At 36.6% G+C, this 26,283-nt stretch overlaps 1 protein-coding gene across 2 annotated transcripts; it reads left to right on the forward strand.

Moving 5' to 3' along the window:
- LOC109231023 (protein LHY) lies at positions 1,291-20,332 on the forward strand. Of its 2 annotated transcripts, none has more exons than XM_019396548.1 (8): positions 1,291-1,601; positions 1,747-1,900; positions 2,018-2,225; positions 2,500-2,611; positions 3,105-3,166; positions 17,845-18,072; positions 18,150-19,598; positions 19,680-20,332. In XM_019396548.1, the coding sequence occupies exons 3-8, from the start codon at positions 2,187-2,189 to the stop codon at positions 20,091-20,093; spliced, it is 2,304 nt and encodes a 767-aa protein (XP_019252093.1). In that variant the 5' UTR covers positions 1,291-1,601; positions 1,747-1,900; positions 2,018-2,186; the 3' UTR covers positions 20,094-20,332. The 2 variants fall into 2 exon arrangements, with proteins under 2 accessions (XP_019252093.1, XP_019252092.1); XM_019396547.1 differs by having other exon boundaries at positions 1,747-1,772.

A 26,283-nucleotide genomic window follows, 5' to 3' on the forward strand; every position in this document is an offset into this window, starting at 1 on the left:
TACCTCCAACCAAACAAGGTATAAATTTAATCTCAAACTTAATCCAAGATATCCTATCTTATTCCACCTTATCCCATCAAATGTGGGATTATTTTATCTCATCTCTCATGTGGTATAAATTAGTCTTAGGATTATATTTCCCGCATAATTTAGTCCGCGTACCAAACGACCCCTAAGTATAACGCAGTAAGATCACAATTATAGGCACTAGTTAGAGCAAAGTGAGAATTGGACATTGAAATAGGTGACTAAAGTAAGAGATGCATGTTAATCGCAATAGCAATCATGTCAGATTAACAGCAAAATTTGAGAGAATATTTTTCTGAAATATTTTGATAGCTTGTAAACAGTAGTACTAAAGTTGAACTTTCATAGATCGTGGATTAATTAAGACGAATTTGTAGTCACTGCTTGTGACTTGTGAGAGAGATTGCAATGAGACTTCTAAGCTGGTGTATTAATCTAATAAAAAGTGTTTTCTTTAGTCATTTTCAAAAAGTTTTTACTTTTCTTTTCTCTACATATTGTGGCTTTGTGTGTGCTTTAAAAAAGTCACTTTGTATGTTTCACTTATTATATCTTGTGTGCAATGCAAAGCATACTGTATATAATTAAAAAAATAGTCGAATTTTAGATTTATTTGTTACCAAAAAAGAAATAGTTGAAAAAATAAAATTTAATTCTTATTTGTTACCAAGATTCGTTGGAATATAAACATGACAAAATGATGAAAATTGAATTGAGAAACGATACAGGAGCCTAATTTTTTTCGACTACTGAGTTTGAATTTCTTTTTGAAGAGACAAAATATTTGTTTTTACAGATAAAAATATAAATACCTCTCTTTTGGACTAAAGAAGACTCGCGACCCAAAATCAGTCGCCAAGTGGCATCCTCACAACCACGTCCTCAAATGCCAATTCTGACCTTACGAACTTATGGGCAGTATCGAACACGCGCTCTTCTCGGAGACACGCGCTCTTCATCAAAATGCCACGTCATCTAGCAGGTCCCACAATGATTAGGTGGAGGCACTTTTGCTGCCTTTTTTCATGACTCGGCGAGTTAACTCACTCACTCAGTCCCGAGTTCTGTCCACCGAGTTTGTGGCTGAGATTACAATCTGTACCTTGATCTCGAAAAAGTGCAAGGTGGGACCCATGAGGGCTTCCGTACTAAAACTTCACCACTACGATTAGGACACGTGTAATGTATTTCTCTCTTATTCAGCCATTAGCACATTCTAGCCTCAAATATATATCCTCTATTTTTTCCATTTTCTAAAAAATAAATCCAGTAGCAAAAATAGTGGCTGAGAATTTTTCCTCTGATTTATGAAAAATTAAAAACTTCCTTTGGCTCAAACCTCTTTTCTTCTACAGTTCTTCAACTTTTCTTCTTCCTACTCTCCACTCTGTTTTTTGCTCCTTTTTTGGGCTGATTCACCAGTTGATCTTACTTGTATACTTGTTTTCTCGGATCCACCATTCTTATAGATAAACTATGTGTTTTTCATCAACAAATGGTGGATGAGTTTTCACTTTATGCATGAGCGGAAAAACATCTAGACTCTTCTTTCAACAACATGGCTTTCTTCAAAGGTACTTCTCAAATCTCTAGGGTTTTTAGATTTGATTCGGCTTTAAAGTTAATTTTGTTGCTAAATTGCTTAGTTAATTTGGTAAGTAGCTGATTGAGTTCACTCTTTTTACTTGTGTTTATTTGTTTTTGATTGATTTGTTAAAGGTTTAGGCAACATGCGGTTCGTTTTGGTGAGCAATTCTGGATAAGGAATTTTCGTCTATCCTGGTGGACTCTGATTTAATTTGAAGAATTATTTTAGAAAAAATAAAAAATTAATTAGCAGTTATTACTTGCATCTTTTAGAATCTGGAAGAAGGTTTGAGATATTTATGAATTTCGATTTAAATTTATGCTTATAATTGATATGGGGAAACACAACATTTGGATTATTATCCAATGTCTTTTTGTTACTGGTTCTACCTCTCTTTTGCAGTAGTGTTACAGTATCAGGTTCTTTTGTACTACACCACCACGGCTAAACTATATTTGCTAGTAACTACTGATGTTGTGGGGAGAATTGGAAGAAGAAGATTTGTTCTGTATCCCCTGTTTGTCCGTGAGGATTTGAAGCAGCGCTAGCTAACTGCGGTCCTTCTATTTTGATGGACCCTTATTCCTCTGGAGAGGAACTTGTCGTGAAGGTCCCTATATTTTGTATATTACTCTAATTTGGTTGATTAGAAGGGGAACCTTGGAGCAACGGTAAAGTTGTCTCTGTAGGTTACGGGTGGGAGCCGTGGAATCAGCCACTGACGCTTGCGTCAGGGTAGGCTGCCTATATCACATGCCCTTGGGGTGCGGCCCTTCCACGGATCCTACGTGAACGCAAGATGCTTTTTGCACTAGGGCTTCCCTTTTAATCTACTTTGGTTGATAGGCTATTTATACAAGTCTGATGGCTTTTTTTTATGGCAGACGAGGAAACCTTATACCATCACTAAGCAACGAGAGCGATGGACAGAGGAGGAACACAATAGGTTCCTAGAAGCCTTGAAACTCCATGGGCGTGCTTGGCAGCGGATAGAAGGTCAGATATATGTTACTCTTTCATTTTATTAGTTGAATCAAACTGTTAGGCTAAGCGTTGATAAGGACTTAGGTATATACACTGACAGTGTCAATAAATTTTAACCTATGATAGCAGGTTACTTACAATCTTTGGCAGATTACCCATTAATCCTTATCAAGAGATTACCTCTAATTACTTAACAAGTACCTGATCGTTTAAATAACTTTTACGCTATCCGCACATAGAATTTATACTCTTCTGATAGATATCGTTGTGACTACCTAACTGATTTGTCCATGTATTTGCGAAATGTCTTTGGTTTTGCTCCAAGTCAACTTAATCCGGTAACTCATATGATATTGTTCTTTTATCAACTTACAGCTGAATCCACTGACTATCTCGTCTTTCAGAAATTGGGGTCAACATTCTATCTGTTATGTGTTTATGTATACTCCTACCTTGAGGCCTTTTTGTGGTTGTTTAGTTATTTTATACTTTTGCTATTGTGCAGAACACATAGGAACAAAAACTGCCGTGCAGATCAGAAGTCATGCGCAAAAATTCTTTACAAAGGTCATTAGCTCCTTTTCACCTTATGCTTATTTTTCTTGATGGTTCCAGGATTTAATTTATTGTGCCTAAAACTTACTTTATAGGCTTAGTTATCATTGTTTTCTGTCAGCTAGTACGTTTTCTAAATAAATAGATATCTTTCTCTGTGAGTCATGAGTCATATAAATAACATATGCTAATCGTGGCAATGATTTCCAAGTCTGATTGCCACCTACGGTAGAAAAACTTCCACATGCTTGCCCCACAATCATTTGGGTCAGGCACAAGGGGAAAGTTGAAAACATAATATAAAAAGGAATATGAATGAATATCTCTCCTATAAGCTTGAAGCTTTTAAGTATAGGTGAATTCTACTATTTCAGATGCTTTGGCAAATCCTCTTGGTTTGAATATTTCTATTCTACATATGTACATCACATTGCCTAAAATACTTTTGGATTGACGTGGTTTACATGATATTAGAAGTAAAACACGGTATGATATTCTGATCCTCTTTTCTTGGGTTTGTAATGTGCCTTGTCATGTAACAGTTATTTATGTATGTATGTGCATGCAAATGTTTTAACAATTAGAAGAGTAGTCATGCTCTAAGGTACGTCAATGCTGAATTATCCATTCTTTTGCATTTTGTAAAGCAATTGTCTGTTTTAATTTTCCGGCTTTGGAACTATATTTGTGTTGATTAGATTAGTGTGATAGACTGATAGTATATGAACTTTAACACCGGAAACTGTAAGAATAAATTCAATTCATGGAAAACTGAAAAAGGAGAATCTATTTAAAAGAAGTTAATGAATTCCAACGTTCCCCCTTAATGTGCTTGCTTCATGATTCCAATCATCTCTTAGGTAGACAAACTTCTCTTTAGGGAGTGACTTGGTTAGTATGTCAGTTAACTGTTTATAAGTTGTGCAATGCTTGAGTTAAACTAAATCATTTTCAGAAACTTCTATGATGAAATGATATTTTATGGTTATGTGCTTACTTCAGCCACTATCACTTGGTTTTCACTCATGACTGTGGCAGATTTGTTCTCACCATGGATGACACTTCCTTCGTCGTGTTTATAGTTTATAATTAATATCTTTACATAACCCTTGAACCAAATAACTCATGGAGTTTTTGATACAGCAGTATATTCTGTTTCAGAGAATGATTGAGCAACAACCTTTGCTTTTTTTGAGATAGCCAAAAAAATATGCCTCATCCAAGTGCAAATATTTATTTAAAAGTGCTTTTCATGTTCTCCTGACTTCCAGCCCAATCTTTGCCTGTATAAACAATCAAATTCACATCATCTACACTTAAATAATATTCCATAGTCGAGTACCTTTCAAGTATCCACGAATTTTGATTGGTTCTTGCATGAATTTGGACAGCAAATTTGCTGCAAATGTTAGGCAAGTTTTTGTAGTAATTAGATATAACAACCTGTCTGGCAGTCTTCTACACTGACGTAACCACATTCTTTTCACATTATTCTTTTGTTCCTCTCTCAGCTGTGTTCCATTTCTCCATCTTGAACTGATAAGGATATTGCTTCATAATCAATATCCTCTCTTTTCTTTGGGACACTTCAATTCCTTGGAAATATAATGTAGGAGTCATGTATCTGCCATCTCGTACATACTCCTTGTGTCACTTCTACATTCGTTCATGAGGCTTGAAATCAGTGTTTTGGATAGCGTGAGGTGACAAATAGCAATGAGGGTCCGCTTCACTGAGGCGAGAAGCGAATCGCTCGCCTCTTTTATGTGAAGCGACAATTAATACAAAAAGATAAATATTAAATTTGCACACACATACACACACACATATATATAACTAAAAACTCAATAGCAATAATATATTAATAAATATATCAATTCAAAAAACAGAGCATCTGCTGGCCACAACTGCTCGAAGAAAACAGAGCAAAAAAAAGAGAGAAGAAGAGAAAGGAAGAAAGAAAGAAACTCTCTGCCAAAAAGAAACAGTTGCAGGACAGTGCTCGAAAACAACAGAGCAAAAAAAAAAAAAAAAGAAGAGAAGAAGAAAAAGGAAGAAAGAAAGAAAGAAGGAAGAAGAAGAAGAAGAAAGAAAGAAAAAAATGGACATTGCTCGAGAAGAAGAAAGGAGAAGAAGAAAGAAGAAAAGAGATGAAGAGTAGCATACCTGTTTGAAGTAACTTGAAGAAGAAAGAAGAAATCTGGTGGGTTGACGAGCTTGAAGGAGAAAGAAGAAAACAAACTCAAGCCCTAATTTTTCTATTATTCGCTGACGTCTGATGCCTTTTTCTTTTCTTTTTTTCAAAAAGGCGTCGCTACACAGCGCCTCTCGCTATCAGGTAGACGCGCTCGCCTTTTTAAGTTCACCACGCAACAGAAGAAAATGGCGCTGCTGCCTCGCATCGCCTCACGTTATTAGCGCTGAAGCGAGCGCTATTTACAACCTTGCTTGAAATTATTCTGAAACCAATCATTTACATAGATGTAGAGAATAACCACCAAAATCTCATTGATCAAGACACAAAAATTGCATTCAGATTTACTTTACTGAAAGCCTTGGTGAGATAATGATTAATCTCATCATTTCAAGCTTTAGGAACTTCTTTGGACCCGTGGTTGGTCAACATAAATTTTTAAAAAAAATTTCAGATAATTAATTTCTTAAAAACATATAATTAATTTCTTAAAAACATAGATTTTTTTAGGAGATCTAAGATCAAGTTGAAAAGTCTACCATTTCTTTTGAGTAGCAAGAAATCAACAATCAAATAGCTTCCTGCTGTAATAGGTGTAAATGCCAAAGTACCCTATTTTTCTGTGAATTCTCTTGCTACCAACCTTTTGCGTTATAATCTGCACAGAGTCATTTGAGAGCCTGTTTGGCTTAGCTGATTCAAAGCAGCTGATAAGCAGTTAGGTGTTTGGATATTAATGCTGAAACTAAAATAAAGCAGTTGAAGTGTTTGGTAAAGTGCTGACAAGCATTTTCTTATGTTGTAATGACTTAAATGCTCTTAAAACTGTTTACACTAATAAAGATAAAGTTATACAAGATTTTGCATTCTAACTTGATTCGAATATAGGTTAATTTATGAATGTACTTTTTAACTCAAAACTGATTAGATACGCTTACTATATGTGTGTGTGTGTGTGTGTATATATATATTTTATTTTATACCACAAGAAGCTAAAATATGTTAAGGAATCTAATTATTACAACCACATTTTGCAATACAAACACTATGCAACTAAAAAATGATAATTGGGTTCAATTTGGATACAAAGCAAAGAGAAGTTTGAATGCTGCAATGCAACCCCGTTTACAAAGAGATGCAGAAGGCTGATTAACAACAAGAGAATTTTCTAACTCAAATCAATTTGGTTTTGATGATAACGTACTTCGTATTGTTCTTGCACCCAAGGGTGTGACCTAATGGTCGATGAAGTGGGTGAGAACCATAAGGTCTGAGGTTCAAATCCTAGCGGAGGCAAAATACAGTAGGTGGTTTCTTCCCATCTATCCAAGCCTTGGTGGATAGAGTTACCTTGTACCTATTACTGGTGGGAGGTGCCAGGTATCCCATGGAATTAGTCGAGGTGCGCGCAAGCTGGCCCGGACACCACGATTATAAAAAAAAAACTTCTTATTGTTCTTGTCAATGGTGGACGACATTACTACGTAGTGAGATTTTTTTTTAAAATGATGATTAAGTGAAGTTTAAAGGTGATTAGGCGTTTTGTTTCAATAAGGGTTTCCATATAAATAGCATTAGCGATAAAATAGTAAAAGTCTTAGTCAAACTAAAAGTGGTGACCAACTTATGGCTTTTAGTTTTGGTTTTTAAGCACTTGACTATAAGCACTTTAGGTGTTTACCAAACGCGTATATAAGCCAAAAGGTGCTTATAAGCTAGTTTGACCTGTTTATAAGCTTAGGGCAAACACCCTCTTTGTCTAACTGTATTTTGTAGATCCATTACAACGCACTCATATCTCTTTGTTGAGGTAGATAAACATCCCCATGTTTTGTTTTGGTCAATCATGTGTATCCCCTTGCATCGCCTTTAGTAAGTATTCTTCTTTTACTACTTCTGCCCCATTTCTAGTTTAATTGTTATAAATTTTCAAGACTCATACTTCACTCGGGCTCTTTTGTTTATCTTGGAGGAGAAGTTGAATCTGTTGTTGGGTTTTCTTCAACTGGGTTGATATTTGAAATTGAAGGAATAATGATATTACTTCAACTTTTGCTTCCTTGGTTGTATATGGCATGATATGCACTTTACATCTAATTCCAATTATCATCTTCATGAAAGATGATGTCTTTGTTGAGTACAGGATTTTTAGTGTCAACATTAAGCAAGGAATACCTTTAGTTTCATACCTTTCTCGTCAAATTCAAACTCTCAAAATGTAAGAAGTCGTCACTAATATGAAATGCCCTCAACTGTCCATAACGACCCCAAATAGCATCAAACCAACATGAAGGCATCTTCTTTTTTCATCAAATTTGCTTCTTTTTTATAAGCATAACATATGCTGTCAATAACTCTAAGATCACTTATGACACCAAAAGCTAGCTCAATAGGTGAGAATTACCCAAGATCATATAAGGTTATAACAACCGTTTTTCTCCATCGATGTGAGATACTTAATACCCTCACGCCCAGAACTAGACATTTGGACCATTGACAATATAACATGTGGGCCTAACATTGGGTAAACCAAGAATAAAAATGGATGTGGTTCTGATAACATGAGAAGAAATGGACCTTGGCCAGCTCAACCCTAAAAGCTAACTTAAGAGGTGAGGATTACCCCAAAACCATATAAGAAGACAACAATGCATTTCCTCCATGAATGGGGACACTTAACATGGAGTTTCACGAGGCTAACCAACCGCTGCAGTAAGTTATGCAATGATTATTTTTCTTATCCGGCCAACACTAGTTGTTTGCTAAATTTTATATGGTGATTTTTTTCTCAATGCGACAAACTAAACGACCCTTATAAGCTACTTATACATCTAACAGTTCTATTTACTTACATAACTACTTGACACTATTCCCCAGGTGGGTGCATATATATCATATTTACTTAGCTTGCAACATATATAATTGCATTCGAGATTAGCAAGAGACTAGAGAATTTGAAAGAAGGCTCAAGGCGTCCTTCATAGCCATCATATCAAAAAAGGAAGGAGCAACAAACATCAAAGACTACATACCAAAAAATATAGTGGGAAGCGTATATAAGATAATATCTAACGTGTTTTCTAGTAGAGTAAAGAAGGTATTGGATGATTAAGTGTCTAATTCACAAAATGCATTTGTCGAACGAAGACAAATTTTAGACGAGGCTTTGGTGGCAAACAGAATGGTCCTTGAGAAGGCCTATGATTATGTGAACGGAGAGTTCATGAACTTTATAATGTTGAAGATGTGATTTAGGGATAGGTGATGGAAGTGGATCAAATTCTACATATAAATGGTCAAAGGTAATGGCAGCCCATGTGGCTTCTTTGGCAGCTCGAAAGGTTTGTGACAAGAGGATCCATTATCTCTCATAATATTCATCGAATAATGGAAGCATTGAGTAGAATGATAGATATTAGCCGTGATAGGTGGTTATCCTTGATATATTTATTAGATGAATTGATCATTTGTGTTGCTTGATGTCTAGTCTTTCAGATCCAGTCATATGGATTTAAGGAGGAAGAAAGGAGAATTTTTAAAGTTTGGTGGGATTATCTATTCTATGGTGTATGAGTCTTTTTTTGTCAGAATAGGGAATCCGTGAAGTATAATTGGATATCTATCTCAACCTAATAAATATATCAAGGATAAAATTACTTGTAGTGATTCAAACCAAATTCCAATCTCAGGAGATAAGATATGAAGAACTTTGTTATCAGGAGTTAAGCTTGTTCAAGATCCAAGGTAGGAGATTTGAAGAGGGTATCTGAAGGCGAGAAGGAACAAAGACTAACATAGCAGAAATGCAGTTTGAGGGAGAACAGATGTGTGAAAATGAACATGAATCTGGATTCTCGAATTGATGATCGGGAAAGATATTGGTTTATTCGAAGTTCAAAACTAGGAGACAGAGGAACTGAGGTTGAAGCAATGTCGATCTAAAATAATTTGATGGGTTGTCACCGAAGCCAATTAACTAATCAAAGTCAAACGGTTCTACAAACCAAAGGGATTCTGGAGCCGCCCATCAACAACCTATCTTGGATTATTATAAAGGAAATACAAAAGAGGTGTTTTGGAAGTCATCAATAGTGATGAACAAAAAACTAAAGTTCCTTGAACAAAAGGGAACAACTGTGCCAAATGACATGAACATTACGAGTCATTTGAAGCTACGGATACTAACGTAATAACGTAGATAAAATGAACTGAAAAAGAAGATGGTCATAGGGAAAGATACGCCGAGAAAAAATTAGAATGTTCTAGTATTCTTCAAGAACTTGCTGATAGTTTGTAAAACTAGCTAGATAATGTGTAGATGTATATTTTTTTTCTTGCTAAATTGTAGTTTGATGGAAAAGGAGGAAAGGAAGAACACTTTGAATTTAACTTATAAGTTAAACATAATGTCATGAGTTATTGCTAGCATAAGTGGTAGTTACACCTAAAATTATTATTTAGTAGTCCTTTTCTACGTTACATCTCAAAATTGACTTAAAGGTATAAAAGCATACAAACTTGTTGGCACTAAAACTAAACTAATCGAGTCTAAGATTTTGGACTTGTCAAGGGAAACGATAAAGTTGAAGAAAAGAAGAGTATATTAAATAGTCATGGTGAGAAAGTGGACATTGGAATTAACTTATCCTGGAAGGTAGTTTAAGTGGTGAATACAAGCTTAGACCATATAAGGACTGTTGAGTTGTGTCCCACATCGGTGGGTTATGGGTATCTTGGTCTCCTTATATGGTCTTGGACAATCCTCATCTCACAAGCTAGCTTTTGGGGTTGAGTTAGGCCCAATGTCCATTCTTATCAAGGACTATAACTCATACATTTAATTGTTGTGAGATTTAACACACCCCTCCCACACTTGGTGTTGGACATCTAAAATAGAGTAACATATCTTGCGTGGACCAACATTAGTAGCCCATCATCTGGGATAAGTTTGGGTGATACCTATCACGACCCAAAGAAGAGGGCTATGACTTGCACCTAAAAACATAACACTGGTCGGGCTAACCCATATCCTATATTTCCCATCATACTTCATCATCATAATAAGGGCTTTAAGTTTCTATAATCAAGACTATATGTTAAGTAGTCTTCAAATCACGACACTTATAGTCCTAACATATATGTACTACTCCTACAGAGGTGTCATGGAGCTTCTAAGAGATTGCAGCCTGGTAACATAAAAAAATCACATAGAAAATCCGCCTAAGTTTGGAGCTCACCAAAATGAAGAGGTAGAGAGTGACATCTCCTAGCCCATAACACCATCACGAGTGGAACGTGTATATGTGGAAAATATACGTCTAGGGAGTGTGTACATAAAGTACTCAGTCTTTTCGACCTCCTTTCAAAATGTGAGACTAGGCTTAAAGAAAAGTTGCATCACATTTATAACTATTTCATATATCCATCACTCTGATTAAAACTATACTTAGGTAAAGAACATTAAACATTCCATATTTAACCATAGCTTTCAAATCATATCTTTGTAATAACACATTCAGAAAACTCATTTGAGACATAGCATATCCTCAGTCTTTATAGCAAATCCTAGTTTGCTCATTAGAGCCATACTTTCTTATAATCCATCCATAGGGCCATACCTTCTTGTAGTTTGCCTCCAAGGGGCTATAAATTTTGATACTTTACCCACGAGGGCCAGTACTCAATTCAATATCACAACGTGGCTCATAAGGCCTTGACATGTATCACATCATTATTTTGAACATAAACACTTCATTATGACTATTATATCAAGTACTCCACTTGGCCAAAATCATATGCGACCCCCTTAAACTTGTTTGAATTTTCCTCTTAGACACCTTATCTAAGCTATGTTCCAATTGAACACTTCAACCAATTTAGATTTGTACCATTTAAACACTTTTCCCGGATATGGCAAAATGAGTGTAATACACCTGCAATAGGCGCGTGCCATATATTAATTTAGCCTTTTTTTATATCTCTTCTCCTTCATTCTATCCCCCTATCACCATCCCCACCATCATTCTCTCCCCCACTGCCGTTGTCGCCACTACCTTCACTAGAAAAAGCACCGATTAATCCAAGTAGCTCATTGGAAAAGGAAAATCAGATCTGGGTTTCAAAAAATTCTGACGGAACTCCGTTTTTTCCGGCAGGTTGACACAAATCTAAAGAGAATTCATAGTTGGATCTCAGAGTAAAGAAGAAGAGTTGAGAGTCAATTTTCTAACGGAGTCTACCAAAACTTTATTATTCCCATTTTTGAGCGGAGCCACTCACCGAATTACGGCCACCCATCGATTTCCGGCCACCTCCTAACAAACACCACCACACTATGTTAATTATTGATTTTATTCACTATTTGTATAATTTAATATGAATGATAACAAAATAAGAACAAAAGAAGAGAAAAAACTTGTTGGTGAGTATAGAGGATTGGAGGGGATCGTGGACAAGTGCAACTGCTCTAGGGGTGAGAAGAAGAATGGGGGGGGGGGGGGGGGTAGGTGCGTGTGTTGAGGGTTTAGAAAATAGGTTTTCTTTTTCTTTTTTTACTCATTATTCATTTTTAATGATTATTTTGGACCCAAATGCCACATGTCCTTACTAAATTCGTCATTTGCCACGTCATTCGCGAGTGTATTGCATTCTCTTTATTTTTTTTGCTGGTTGTAAAAAAAATGTCTAATTGGTACATATTTGGGCTGGTCTAAGTGTTCAATTGGAACATAGCATCGATAAGGTGTGTAAGAGGAAAATCCAAAAAAATTTAGGGGGCCACATATGATTTTAGCCTACGCCATTTTTTGCCTTACTTTGCATAACACAGTCAATATTGATTTGTTGACCAATCTTATATTCGTATCATTCTCATTATAAGCATTCATATTTATTTTTATTCATAAAACCGAGTGCGTAAGTTTAAAGGTGCTCAAACATAGTAATAGGCATCTTCACAACATAATATGAATACAAACACTACTTCATATGGTGAGACTTGCAGATGCTCGTCCTTACATTTACAATTCCACGTTTAAATCATTCTATCATTTAAAGCATTTAAATCATGCATTTGGGAAGACAATGCCTTTAGAAAGTTAGGCGTCCACTTACCTTGATCCTTAGCTAGCAAAATGGCTTTACGAACTCAATAACGTGCTCAACCCGATCAATCTAAATCATCTTAGCTTAACCAAGTCATTCATAGCTTATCAAGTCGTTTTCAACCCCTAATATGTCTTAAGTCGATTTTCAGATCAAACCTCCTAAGGAGGACAAATATCCACCATATTCAATCTGCTTATACTCTATTATAGCTAATATATCAAGTTAAAGTGAAGGGATTACATCTTTGTAGTCAAATTTCTAAGTTGGTGTTCTTGATGGTTGGCTTGGAGTTTGAAGATCTAACCAAAAATTACGATTTTTTTGTGTAAAGATTAGCTTTAAAATGTTGGGAATAGGATAAAATGGCTGAAGAGATCTTACCCTAGGGTGGGAGATAATCCGCATGTGAAAACCCTAGTTGGAATCGTGTGGGGAGCTTGGGAAAATGAAGGAAATGGAGGATTCACAATTTGGGGGGATTTAAATATGTGAGTAAGGTTCTAGGCTTCTGCGCTTGCAAAACCTAGGGCTTTAGGTTCTCAAAGCTTTTACTAGAGTACGCTACCTGAAGCAAAATATTTTTTAGCAATCATAAGACCCCCTTTACGCTTGCAATGCCTTCTAGAGACCACTCTCTTCTTCCCCACTCCCTTCTGCGATTGCACATACTTCCTTGCGATCACAGAGTTTGGTTAAATGGCCATAACTTCTTATAGGAAAGTTCAAATAACAAACGATTTAACATTAGAAACTAGACTTTCACAGGCTACAATTTCTTTCAGAAACCATGTCCAAATTCTTCCTACATTGAGAGTTGTACTCATTTGAAGTCAGGCCTTGTTTTACCAACTCTTCTTGTTCTCAAAGTCCTCGTTTGACTCCCAAACAACTTTATTTCAATCCCAGCCTCCTCAAACACACACTTGAGCATTCCACACATCAAAACAAGTTTTTTTTCCACCTCCCTAACACTGATTTGAGCAGTGTGGGACATAGGATCAAATTATGACTTAAGCGAAATAAAATTCTGGGCATTCCTGGCACTGTCTAGTGCAGTTGGTCACGACAGGCTTCTCTCCTCGGTTGAAGTACTACTCCAGGCACCCTTCAAGTTGGTCATAATTGGCACCAATCTGGGTCCAAGGCACACCGTGGGCTCTCTATGTTTGGTCCCAAGCCACAGTCCCAAGTCATGGTTTCCGTGTTGATCAACCTACTTCAATATCAGGTTCAACTGTGTAATCACCTCATTTACGTTGAATGTCATTCGCGTATATGATTTTAGGTATCCCAAATTTTGCAATAAGTCTTACAAGATGGAAAAAGATTGAGTTCCAAGTCAGAAGCCGCGAACAATTGAAGAAACAAAGTTGTGCATATATTGTAATCTGACTTGTCCAATCAGAAGCCGCATCATCAGTATAGTTTTTTTAGCAGGGTCATTAATACACTTGACCTATGATCCATAATTGCACAGAAGTCATCCAGGGAGCATAGTTAATATTCCCTCCGTTTCAATTTAGATGAGGTAGTTTGACTCGGCACGGAGTTTAAGAAAAAATGTAGACTTTTGAAACTTGTGGTCTTAAAAACTTAAGGGGTAAAAGCTTTGTGGGGCCATGACATGTGTGTGGTTATAAAAGCTTCTCATTAAGGATAAAATGGGTATAATGAAGAGTTTAAAGTTGAATTATTTCCAATTATAGAAATATGTCATTCATTTTGGAACGGACTAATAAGGAAAGTGTCATCTAAATTGAAACAGAGAGAGTAACTTAATATTGTCTTCTAAATTACAGTAGCGATTATAGGAGAAGAAGAAGAGAGAGATTTTCCAAAATTGAATTTGCTATCGTCATTTCCTTTAAAATAAGAATTATTGAAAAAGGAAACTTAGATAAAAGCTGAAGAAAATAACAGACATTAGCCTGCTAGAGCAGGAAACAGAGTGACCTTAGCACCAAGATGATGGGAAGATTAAGGAACAAAGAAACAACAAGAAGTGGAAAAGAAGGTTCAATAACTGAAGCATTAAAAAGAAAAAAAGAGAGAAGGTGGTGAATAGAGGAACGTAATCCAAGAAGGTGTTTAACTGATGTTTTGAGAGTCTTAAGGATGACAGTTCTCTGGAATGACAGAGGAGCCTATTCGAGTCTGGTTAAGTGATAGCTAGCAAGAGAGGTCGTTGAAGTTGGTGGCACTTGACAGAGTTTCCATCACTAGCAAAGTGGTTGAGTTGGCTCGTGTGGTACACACGTGCTTGTTCAGACAATTAGACTGTTGCTATTTGAGTCACTGGCATTTGGGTTTCTGTTGGTTGGGAGGTGAGACTCGAAATTTTGCCGGTAATTACTAATTAAAGCATCATATTTTGCTTCTTCACAAATCTCTGATCTGTATCAAATGTATTTTGAATGAAAAGGAAGTTCAATGATGGACAAACACCCTGTCCCTGATACCATTTTAAAAGAGAAGAAAAAGAATAAGAGGTTTTAGGTGAGTGAATTGTTTCATTGTTCCCTCCAGCTATTGAGGATTAAATAGTGTCTATAAGTGCTGGAAAACCAATATTTTATCCCTAAAAATTTCCTAATGATGTATTTACAGGGTTTAGAAATTTGGCCTCCTTATTTACATTATAGAGATTTTTTCCATATTTACATTATTAACAGAATCATGAAAGTACGTAGCTTTGGAGCTAAGTAGTTAAACCATGTAGTTAAAAGAAGAGTTATAAAGTTACAACTTGAAGCTAAAATAACAATCCAATAATGAGGAGAGCTTCTTTTCCTCTTTTTCTCCGGATGATATAATGAGTTTTATTCAAGGAATGAAGAGAAAACCTTGTAGAAGCATACATTAAAGGAAACATTCGTATAGGAATGAATCTACAATCAAATCCCAATCATTTATATATTGTGAATACCATACGTACACTAAATTCAACAACAAAGAAGACAACCATCTTTACTAGGATATGACTCTCCTCTCCTTCAAACACACGATGGTTCCTATCATGTCATACCGTCCGTATGATCTCTATTTCCCCTGCTTGTGCTCCTAAATTTTAAATGTCCCAGCAATGTCTTAAAAATATTAGGCATTATATAATTCACTCCAATAAACTTCATATTTAAACCTCACTGTTTTGTAGGTAATAGGAGGTGATCCACATATTCCCTTATCCTTTTGCACATAAAGAATCACTTGTTCGGAATCTTTTTTGCTTCATTAAGAGTGGAACTTCTGTTATTGATTAAGGAAATAGAGCAGGTTGATCATAGCTAGTTCACATTGTCCATCTAGAAAGTAAGAGAGATAATACTAGCAGAAAGAAAGAGAAAACTTACCGCGAGAAATGAATTGAAGGGCTTCAGTTTATGCCAAAACAAATTTGCACTAGTAGATCCTGCATTTCTGATGGATTTCAGAGCGGCAAACAACTAGTGGTTTTTAGTTTGCAGGCCAAATAACGTAGGCCGGCCCTCTCTTTCCCACAATGGTTTGCCTTGTCATCAAGTATCGGAAGGCTAAATGAGAAGTAAAGAAGTCAATTATCTTTATATATATGCTTCAGTTCCACTAATAAAATAAAGTTTATATTGGCAGAGGTGGAAAATTTTAAAAGAGGAAAGTGAAATTGGGGTTGTGGAGGCTGTTTCTAAGATTAATGGAAGGAATAAACTATTTGAAACCTTTAAGAGAAGTAGTATTGTTAGCCAATTGGACAAGTTATTTACATATTATTTTGCGAGAGGAAAGTTAATGCGGCTGGTTTGGTTGTGCAATCTGCTCAGCCAAACTGGCCCCATTTTTTTCTTTTGGATTGGGATGGGGGATTGAATAACTTAGACCTCTGCTTACCCTCTAGTTTAGTGACACTATACGTACAGTCAAGAGATGTCTGAACCTCAGCTCTCCAAGGTGGGGATTGAAAATATCTGATTGTTTTATTATTTAACCAAATAGCTCCTCCCATCTCTTCTTGGTGTCTACATCCTTGTGGCTCGGAAAGTACCTTAGTTCACTGATAACTTCGAAGAGCTCAATTTTAGAAGCTACAATTGGATCTTCATCGTCATGTCTTCATGTCTTTAATTTCAGACATAAAGACTATCTCCCAACTTGAAACTTCAGCTTAAGGTTTCAAATGTAATGTGTCATGCCTTCATCAGTAATTGGAGCTCATTTCTCTTGGGAAAGCTAAACTCTTTGATGGCATTGAGTTCCCAATTGGAATTTTCACTGGTCAGTAGATATACTCTTATCTGGGCGAGAGTGACCGGTTGGAAAATGGCGTAGGGGAGTGACAAGTAGTTGGGGGAGGAGTGGATAAGGGCCTGGGAACGGAACAGGTGAAGGTGGAAAGAGGGGTGACCGGCTGGGGGATTGGGGAAGGTGAAAAGGAACAGCTCGTATGTGGTTTCTAATAGGTTGATATTATTGTCTCAATCTTTAAGCCTGGTTTCTTCTTTCCTTGTTTCCTCTTTTTACCCTTTGGTCTCTTTGGAGAATATCAGTGACTAGTGGGTTAAATAGGATATAATTGGCATTTGTTCCTAACATCACCGCTAATGACATTTTTAACATTGGAAGTTAGTGACTGGTGAGGTTCCTATAATGAAAGTTAGAGGGGAAGGTGTTAAGTATTTTTTAAATTTGGGGGAGATCTATTTAGTTGCACTAAACTACAGGAAATCGAAATAGTAGGTCATTTCTTTTTTCCTCGCTTTTCTGGTTTTTATTTGATTCATTTGAAGCATATAATCTGAATAAGAGAATCTACAAAGTAAATAGAGTTGCAAGGACAATTAAGCTCCTTGGTGAGACGTCAATTGGACATCTGATAACAGGTTTACCATCAAGAGTCAATTGAAGGACCATAAAACATTTTTGCATAGAACTATAAAACTAATGAGATAGTGTTGATACACAAAGAGAACTATAGACCCATATTTCTGAAATATATAAATGCTGCTGTGCTGCTTCAGTTTAGGTTTAATTGTGATGAAACATCTATGTCAGAGGGTAAAATCTATGCCTCTTTTAAAAAAAATTGATCGTTTCTCCTGCACAATTGAAAATATTATTAAGCTACTTCACATGGCAGTTTCAGCACCTTGTGTACCACCTTATTGTCTTTCCATAGAGACACCCAGCTCCTAGTACTCGTTTTACCTTGATAGGTATACCACATTATGAGGATTTACATTTTCCAACGGTTTGTAGTTTAGATAGTTATTGGATAGAATCTTCTGATGATTCAGCTATGCAATTCCAATGATGTAATAATCTGATTGCTCCTCTTTTCATGTTGAACTACTCCTATTACCATTCTGTCAAGGAACTAGTCTGTAGGCTGATATTTTGGTTTCATAATCTGGTCCAGTTAGAAAAGGAGGCTGTTATAAAGGGAGTCCCAATAAGTCAAGCACTCGACATTGAAATTCCTCCTCCACGGCCTAAAAGGAAACCAAGTAATCCTTATCCTCGTAAGACCAGCGTAGCAGTTCCCTCATCACAGGTGGGAATAAAAGATGGAAAATTATCAACACCTTTTTCTTCCATCTGTGAAGATAGGAACTTATTTGACCTGGAGAAAGAACCGATTGCTGAGGTATGGGTTTCTCTTCATCTTACATAGCTTTTACTTTGTTTTCTTTGATGGCATAGTTGTATTCTTGTTCTTTACAGAAACCTGGTCGAAACGAGAAGCTGGGCAGTGTACAAGAAAACCAGAACAAGAAAAATTGCTGCCAAGGGTTCACTCTTTTCAAGGAAGGTGCTTCTGCCCCCTCCCTATCCTTAGGGAAGTCTTTGCAAACACTTGCAGAACCTGCAGGATCATGCACTTTAAATGAGTCTGTGCCTGCCACTAAAGGAGTGATTAACCATAATGTAACAGCTAAATCTTTTCTTACTGTTGAATCCAAAGAGCATCAAAAGTTGGATATACTCAACGCTAAACAGTCCTTTCAAAGTAACAGCTCTTGTAACACCTTCGACGGGGGGAAATCTTGCCAATCGAATGAGAAGTTGGCACAAGATGAGAAAAAAGATCAACCGAGTCAGCCAGATCATTTTGGGGAATTCTCAAGAAATGATATGCAAGTGCCACACAACTATCCAAGACATGTCCCGGTGCATATTCTTGATGGGGCCTTAGGGGTGAATGGTGCTCAAACAACCCCAGATATGTTTTATCCTGAATCTGTAAGTCACCAGATAGGTGGCGTCCAGGGACTCTCAAATTTGTATACCAACCCTACTTCATCTGCCACATCTGAGCACCATAGTAATGCTGCAATGTCTTCCATTCGTCAGTCATTTCCTTGTTTCCACCCTAACTTCACCCCTATTCGTGATCCAGATGATTACCGATCGTTTCTTCAACTCTCCTCCACTTTCTCCAGCCTTATATTTTCTGCGTTATTGCAAAACCCAGCAGCACATGCTGCAGCAAGTTTTGCAGCTAGCTATTGGCCTTACGCAAATATGGAAGCTCCAGTAGATTCTCCAACAGGTAACACTGCAAGCCAGATTAATTCAGCTCCTAGTATGGCAGCAATTGCTGCCGCCACTGTAGCAGCTGCAACTGCATGGTGGGCAGCCCATGGGCTCCTACCATTGTGTTCGCCATTTCATAGCAGTTCTACCTGTGTTCCTACATCTGCAACATCAATGCAAATGGATCCCTGTCAACCTAGTGTAGAGAAGAATGAAGGAAGAGAGGGATCTCATAATTCTCCCCATGCTCAACAAGCCGTCCCGGATTGCTCTGAAGCTTTGCACGAACAACATTCTGCTTCTGAGTTGCCAACTTCGCCATCGTCAGAATCGGAGGAGAGTGAAGGTAGGAAGCTAAAAACTGGGTTAACCGCTGATAATACTGAGCAAGGAGCTGCAGTCACTGAAATTCATGAGCCAAACACTGGAAAGGGAAGAAAACAGGTAGACCGTTCTTCCTGTGGTTCCAACACACCATCAAGTAGTGATTTGGAGACAGATGCTTTGGAGAAGGATCAGAAAGGTAAAGAAGAGCCTCAAGAACCTAATGTTAACCTTCTAGCTGGAGATGCTGGGAATCGGCGTGGTAGGAATTGCATCAGTCCAAATGATTCTTGGAAAGAAGTCTCCGAAGGGGTAATGAGAGCTTATGTTTTTTATAAGTCCTTTGGTGTCATTTCTTGCTTTAATGATTGTTGATTCTCACCTTTTCCACAGGGACGGATAGCGTTCCAGGCTCTTTTCACCAGAGAGAAGTTGCCTCAAAGCTTTTCTCCTTCAAATGATCCGAAAAATAAGGGAACAATCAATCTTGAAAACGTTAAGCAAAAGCCAGACGAGAAAGGTCTAAGTGGATCGCAGTTAGACCTTAATGATCAGGCATCCGACATCTGTTCCAGTCATCAAGCAGTGGAAGATAATGTGTTAGTAATTGGCAACAAAGAAGATGCTGAAAAATGCCTACCAATGATGGAACTTGGACAAGGAAGGTTGAAAGCTCGTCGTACTGGATTTAAACCTTACAAAAGGTGCTCATTGGAGGCCAAAGATAGCAGGGTGGCAAGTTCAAGCTGTCAGGACGAGGAAAAAAGCGCCAAGAGACTTCGCTTGGAAGGAGAAGCTTCTATTTGATGCGTCAATGCAATTTTACGAGGGAACCTCTCTTGTTGCATGGAGTGCGCTATCTGTCCTGTGATTATATTTTTCCAGTTATGTTACCTAGTTCTAATGTGCACGAAACTTGTCGTGTAGGTGTGTACCATATACTTTATGTGCTATTTTAATTGAGAGTTATGCAAAGTAACCTTAAAGAACGAACAATGATAGCAAAATGAATGGACCTTGATTGGACCAGTTTCTCTGCAGAAGAATTAACGCGTGATTCCTCACATTAACATATTGCATGGGTTTGGGGGATAATTGGCTTTTCCAATTGTTCTTCTCGTCTTCTCTTTCAAATCAACAACTCCATTTTTCTATTGTAGAATGTAAGCATAAACTTTAATTCATACCAGGATCTTGAACATGATAATCTTACATGTAATCGTCATAGAAAACATACCTGAAGCGGAATCCATTATCTTGGAGCGGAAGCGTTAATCGGTAAATTGGTTTCTCGCCCCTTGCCCTAATGGGTGGGGAGAGGACCAATTTATAGAGGTTTTTATTTAATCCGGTACATCCATCAAGTAACCGATCGGACGGATGAGATTTGCTCATTAATTAAATATTAAATATTAATTATGGGCCTAATCTTATTGGGCTATATATACACGTAGGAAATAACTTACATTCTTCCACTTGGCCCAATAATCACATAATATTAATATTTAATATAGGAACATTAGTTGCGCAAAAATAAATCTCTTCTATAATGTCCATCATAAATACCATAATACGATAAACTACTAAATGTGAGTTATGGCGGTTATATATAATTTGTCTACATAGTCCCTTCCATATACTACAACATTAGCAACTCATCGCACTACGTCCATAAGCTATAAAATATTATGGTCCACAATAATGTCTCATTGAGACTTATCCTGTAACATCTCAAAACAATAATGTGTACACCATTATGAGAAACAGGAAATCACTAATGTATATCAGAAATACATAAATGAGCTCAGAGTGTCAAAACATCATAAATACATCAATCATAAATACAGCCAAGACCCATTCTATGTACATGTTCTTTAAATATCTTTGGCTGTAAACTTTTCGTTAACGGATCTGCAATCATGAGATCTTTTCTAATATGCTCAAGTGACACTCTTTGTTTCTGAAATTCCTCTTTGACGGTAAAGTACTTTAATTCCATATGCTTGGCACCTTTGGAGTACTTATCGTTCTTGGAGAAGAATACTGCTGCAGAATTATCACAGTAAATTTTCAGCGGCTTGGTAATGGTGTCGACAACCCCAAGTCCTGAAATAAAGTTTCGCAGCCACAAATGCATGAATTGTGGCTTCAAAACATGCCACAAATTCTGCTTCCATCGTGGATGTAGCAATGACAGACTGTTTGGCACTCTTCCACGATATTGCTCCTTCAACTAATTGGAACAAATAACCAAACATGAATTTTCTAGTGTCAATACATCCAACGAAATCTGAATCCGAGTATCCAACAACTTCCAAATGCTTAGATCTCCTATACATGAGCATGTAATCCTTCGTTCCTTTCAGGTACCTCAAAACTTTCTTTGTAGCTTTCCGATGATCAATTCCTGGGTTACTCTGATATCTTCCCAACATTCTGACCGCAAAACTAATATCCGGTCTTGTGCAAGTCTGAGCATACATCAGACTACCAACAATAGAAGAGTAAGGAATTGATTCCATTTCTTTTCGCTCTACATCATTCTTAGGGCATTGCATGAGACTAAATTTGTCCCCTTTTTGAATTGGAACAATTCCTGCTGAACAATTGTTCATACTAAATCTCTCTAGAACTCTTTCGATATAGCCTTTCTGAGACAATCCCAATAATCCTTGTGATCTATCACGGAATATCTCTATTCCTATCACATAAGATGCCTCACCCGTATCCTTCATTTCAAAATTCTTAGAGAGAAAATCTTTAGTCTCACGCAATATGCCTAAATCATTAGTAGCAAGTAGAATATCATCAACATATAGGACTAAAAATATAAACTTGCTCCCACTGATCTTTTGGTATATACACCAATCAACGGTATTTTCCACAAATCCAAAAGATGTTATGGTATCATTAAACTTTATATACCATTGTCGTGAGGCTTGTTTAAGTCCATATATTGACTTCTTCAGCTTACACACCATTTGACCTTTTTCTTTAATTTGGAAACCCTCTGGTTGGTCCGTATAGACTTCCTCCTCGAGATCTCCATTAAGAAAGGCAGTTTTCACATCCATTTGGTGTAACTCTAAATCATAATGAGCCACCAAAGCCATAATAATTCTTAACGAGTCTTTCTTTGAGACCGGTGAAAAAGTCTCTTTATAATCAATGCCTCCTTTATGAGTATAACCCTTGGCAACAAGTCTGGCTTTGTATCTCTCAATATTGCCATTTGAATCGCGTTTGGTCTTAAAGACCCATCTACACCCGATTCTTTTAGAACTTTCTGGCAATTCAACAAGATCCCAGACTTTATTGTATTCCATGGATTTTAAGTCTTCCTTCATGGCATCAATCCATTTGTCAGACTCATTACTTTCTATGGCTTGTGAAAATGAAACCGGATCCTTATTAAGACCAATATCAAAATCTGACTCCTGCAAATAAACCACGTAATCATCCGAAATAGCCGATTTTCTAACTCTTTGCAATTTTCTTAATGGCATTTCTTGTGGTTCATTTGTGTCAGATATTTGTGAGTTAGTTTCTTCATGAAGTGTTTCATCCAAATGTTGCTCAGTGTTGTCAAAGTGTTCTTCAACAACTGGAACAATATTTGGGATTTGTGTGGAAGTAGGCACATTTCTGGGTAATATAATATTGACCCTCACCTCTTTAATTTCCACATTTTGCTTTTCAACACTCCCACTAACTTCACCATTCTCAATGAATCTTGCATTACCGGTTTCAACAATTCTCGAACTATGGTTTGGACAGTAAAACACATACCCTTTAGATTTCTCTGGGTAACCAATAAAGTAACCACTTACTGTTCGAGAATCTAATTTCTTTTCTTGTGGAGTATAAACTCTAGCTTCCGCTGGGCAACCCCAAACATGCAGGTGCCTTAAACTAGGTTTCCTTCCTGTCCACAGTTCAAAAGGGGTCTTTGGAACTGCCTTACTAGGAACCCTGTTTAATAAATATACAACGGTTTTAAGAGCATACATCCACAATGATTTGGGTAATGAGGAATTACTTATCATGCTCCTAACCATTTCCATAAGTGTTCGATTACGCCTTTCTGCAACACCATTTTGTTGAGGTGTTCCTGGCATAGTGTACTGTGCACATATGCCACGTTCCTTGAGGAACTTTGCAGATGGACCTGGACATTGTCCTGATTCATTATATTTTTCATAGTATTCACCACCTCTATCTGACCTAATGATTTTCACCTTTGTATCTAATTGCCTTTCAACCTCATTAACAAACACCTTGAGAGCATCTGCTGCTTGAGATTTTTCTTTCAGCAAATAGATGTATCCATAATGTGAAAAATCATCGATAAAAGTGATAAAATATTTCTCTCCACCAAAAGATGGAACATCAAAAGGTCCACAAATATCGGTGTGTATAATTTCAAGAAGCTGGGTGCTTCTTGTGGCACCTTTCTTACTATGCTTGGTTTGCTTTCCCTTAATGCAATCCAAACATATAGTAAGATTAGTAAAATTTAGATTCGGAAGAATCTCATTCTTTACTAATCTTTCTAACCTTTCTTTGGATATATGTCCCAAACGTCTATGCCACAAGTAAGCAGAACTTTCATCTAGTGAACTACGTTAAATTCCAACATTATGTTGAACAGTAAGAAGGGATTCAGAAAAACCAATATCGAGTTTCAATTTATATAAACCATTACTAGAAAACCAGAACAATAAAAAATAGCATTCTTATATAAATTGAAACATCCGTTTCCAAACTTTAAATCAAATCCAGAAACATCAAGTCTTGAAAAAGAAATCAAATTCCTAGAAATTGAAGGTACATAAAGAGTCGGTAATAGATCAAGGTGACGTCCAGTCTCCATGATCAAACGATAAGTACCTATGCCTTCAATTGGAGCCTTCATACGATTTCCCATGAACAAGAAATCCTTATTTGGATTTGTAGTTTGGATCGTAAGGAATCCCTGCAACGTAGTAGATACATGAGCAGTTGCACCAGAATCAAGCCACCAAGTATTATTAGGAACTTCTACTAAATTTGATTCGAAACATACAAAAGCACTAATTGTACCTTTCTTTTCGAACTAAGCTTTATGTTTCAGGCAATCTTTCTGATAATGTCCTTCCTTATTACAGAAACAACACGTATCTGCCTTATGTTCCTTGTTAGCATCCTATTGAGCTTTAGCAGGTGCTTTCTTCTTCTTGAACTTGTTGGCATTCACTTTAAGTCCTTTACCAGCTCCTTGACCTATGAGGTTAATTGAATGACTCCCTTGTTTCTTGAGTCTTGACTCCTCTTGAGTAAGCATACTGGACAATTCACTAATATTCCTCTTATCCTTAATAGTGTTATAGTTAATTTTAAAAGGTCCATACTCAGGAGGTAACGAGTTCAGAATAAACTAAACCAAGAAGGAATCATCCACTTTCATCCTCAAGGTCTGAAGTCTTGCTGCAATGTTAGTCATCTCGATGATATGGTTTTGCATACTACACGACCCATCAAACTTCATGGTTGTGAGTTCAGCCATTAGTGTACCAGCGAGTACTTATCTGCAGAACAAAAATGTTCTTCCACAAACTTCAAGTATTCCCTGGCACTATCTGTTTGTGGAATAGTACTCTTAATGTTGTTGGCAATATTCATTCGCATAAACATAAGGCTTAGCCTGTTAGAGCGTTCCCATGCTTTATAGAAAGACTTCACATCCGCACTGCTCGAATCAGTAATGGCGGCGGGCTTATCATTCAGCAGAGCCAAGTCAAGATCCATCGCACCTAAGTGGAACTGGACTTGTTCACGCCATTCAGAGAAGTTCAATCCATTGAACACAGTAACAGACGAAGCAAGGGAATGAAAAGGAATAGCTGCAAAATAGATAATACATGCTCACAAATCAGTATGGATTCAACAAAACAGTTAAAGCATATCGCAATTCTCCTTTGGGTAAATACTATGACACACTATCATAATTTAAATGCCATTTAGTCTTTAATAGGTAATTAAATATTTTTAATCAAATATATGTGCCATCTTTGGACAGACAATATACATTTGACTAAGAATATTAATTTACCTCATCATATTCACTATTCATAGAATAATTGATGCACCTTTGGATAAATCCTTAAGTTCTAGCAATAGTGAAAATTAATTTATCCACTAATTTTTAATTATAGGCATTTTATTAATTTTATGGATAAACTATTATTATATGTATGCATATTTTCATAAACAAACTAGTTTGGCCACTTTGGTGACTAACAAACTATATAACATAAGTGCACACACAAAATAGAGATCATAAGATTTTATGCATGTGAATACTTTAAACAATCTAGTTTGGTCACTTTGGTGATTAACAAACTATGCACATTAATACATGCATAAAATAAACATGAATTTGATGCCTGTATAAAAGTTAAACATTCTAGTTTGATCACTTTGGTGACTAACAAACTATATAACTTTAAAATACATGCATCAATTATTATATAATACAAGAACCAAATCACAGTCGATACATTAGGTGAGATTCACATGCAAGTATTGAAATTTATACATTCCATAAACCTTTTAGGAATAAACTTTATTTCCTTAATGTCCCTAAATATTTTAAATCAGTAACTTTACTTTATGACCTAGAATATAACATTAAATAAAATACAAACATTATGTATAAAATCAATCTAGGCCGATACGGACAGATACGGTCATCCATAAGCAGACAACAATTCAGAGTCACGTTAAACCTAAATTCTAATCCATTATTTTCATTGAAAAGGATAAACTAAGAAACAAGCACTTTAATACATCTCATTATTCAAAACAATCTAATCTAATTGTCTGATGCGAAAGATTGAGTTGACTATCAATTAAAATTTACTATAGTATTTCTGAGGGCTTTGAGCAAGTCATCCTAATTCTGTGCTTTATGCGTAATAATACTTATGAAGATTATCAGTTCTAAGAAATCCAGGCT

The sequence above is a fragment of the Nicotiana attenuata genome, chromosome 8, assembly GCF_001879085.1.
Source record: "Nicotiana attenuata strain UT chromosome 8, NIATTr2, whole genome shotgun sequence".
Classification (NCBI taxonomy): Eukaryota; Viridiplantae; Streptophyta; class Magnoliopsida; order Solanales; family Solanaceae; genus Nicotiana; species Nicotiana attenuata.

Coding starts and splice junctions, on each gene's coding strand:
- LOC109231023 (XM_019396548.1), top strand. CDS start 2,187: ATGGACCCTTATTCCTCTGGAGAGGAACTTGTCGTGAAG. Junction 18,073..18,149: donor AGAAAGAACCGATTGCTGAG/GTATGGGTTTCT, acceptor TGTTCTTTACAG/AAACCTGGTCGAAACGAGAA. Junction 19,599..19,679: donor GGAAAGAAGTCTCCGAAGGG/GTAATGAGAGCT, acceptor CCTTTTCCACAG/GGACGGATAGCGTTCCAGGC.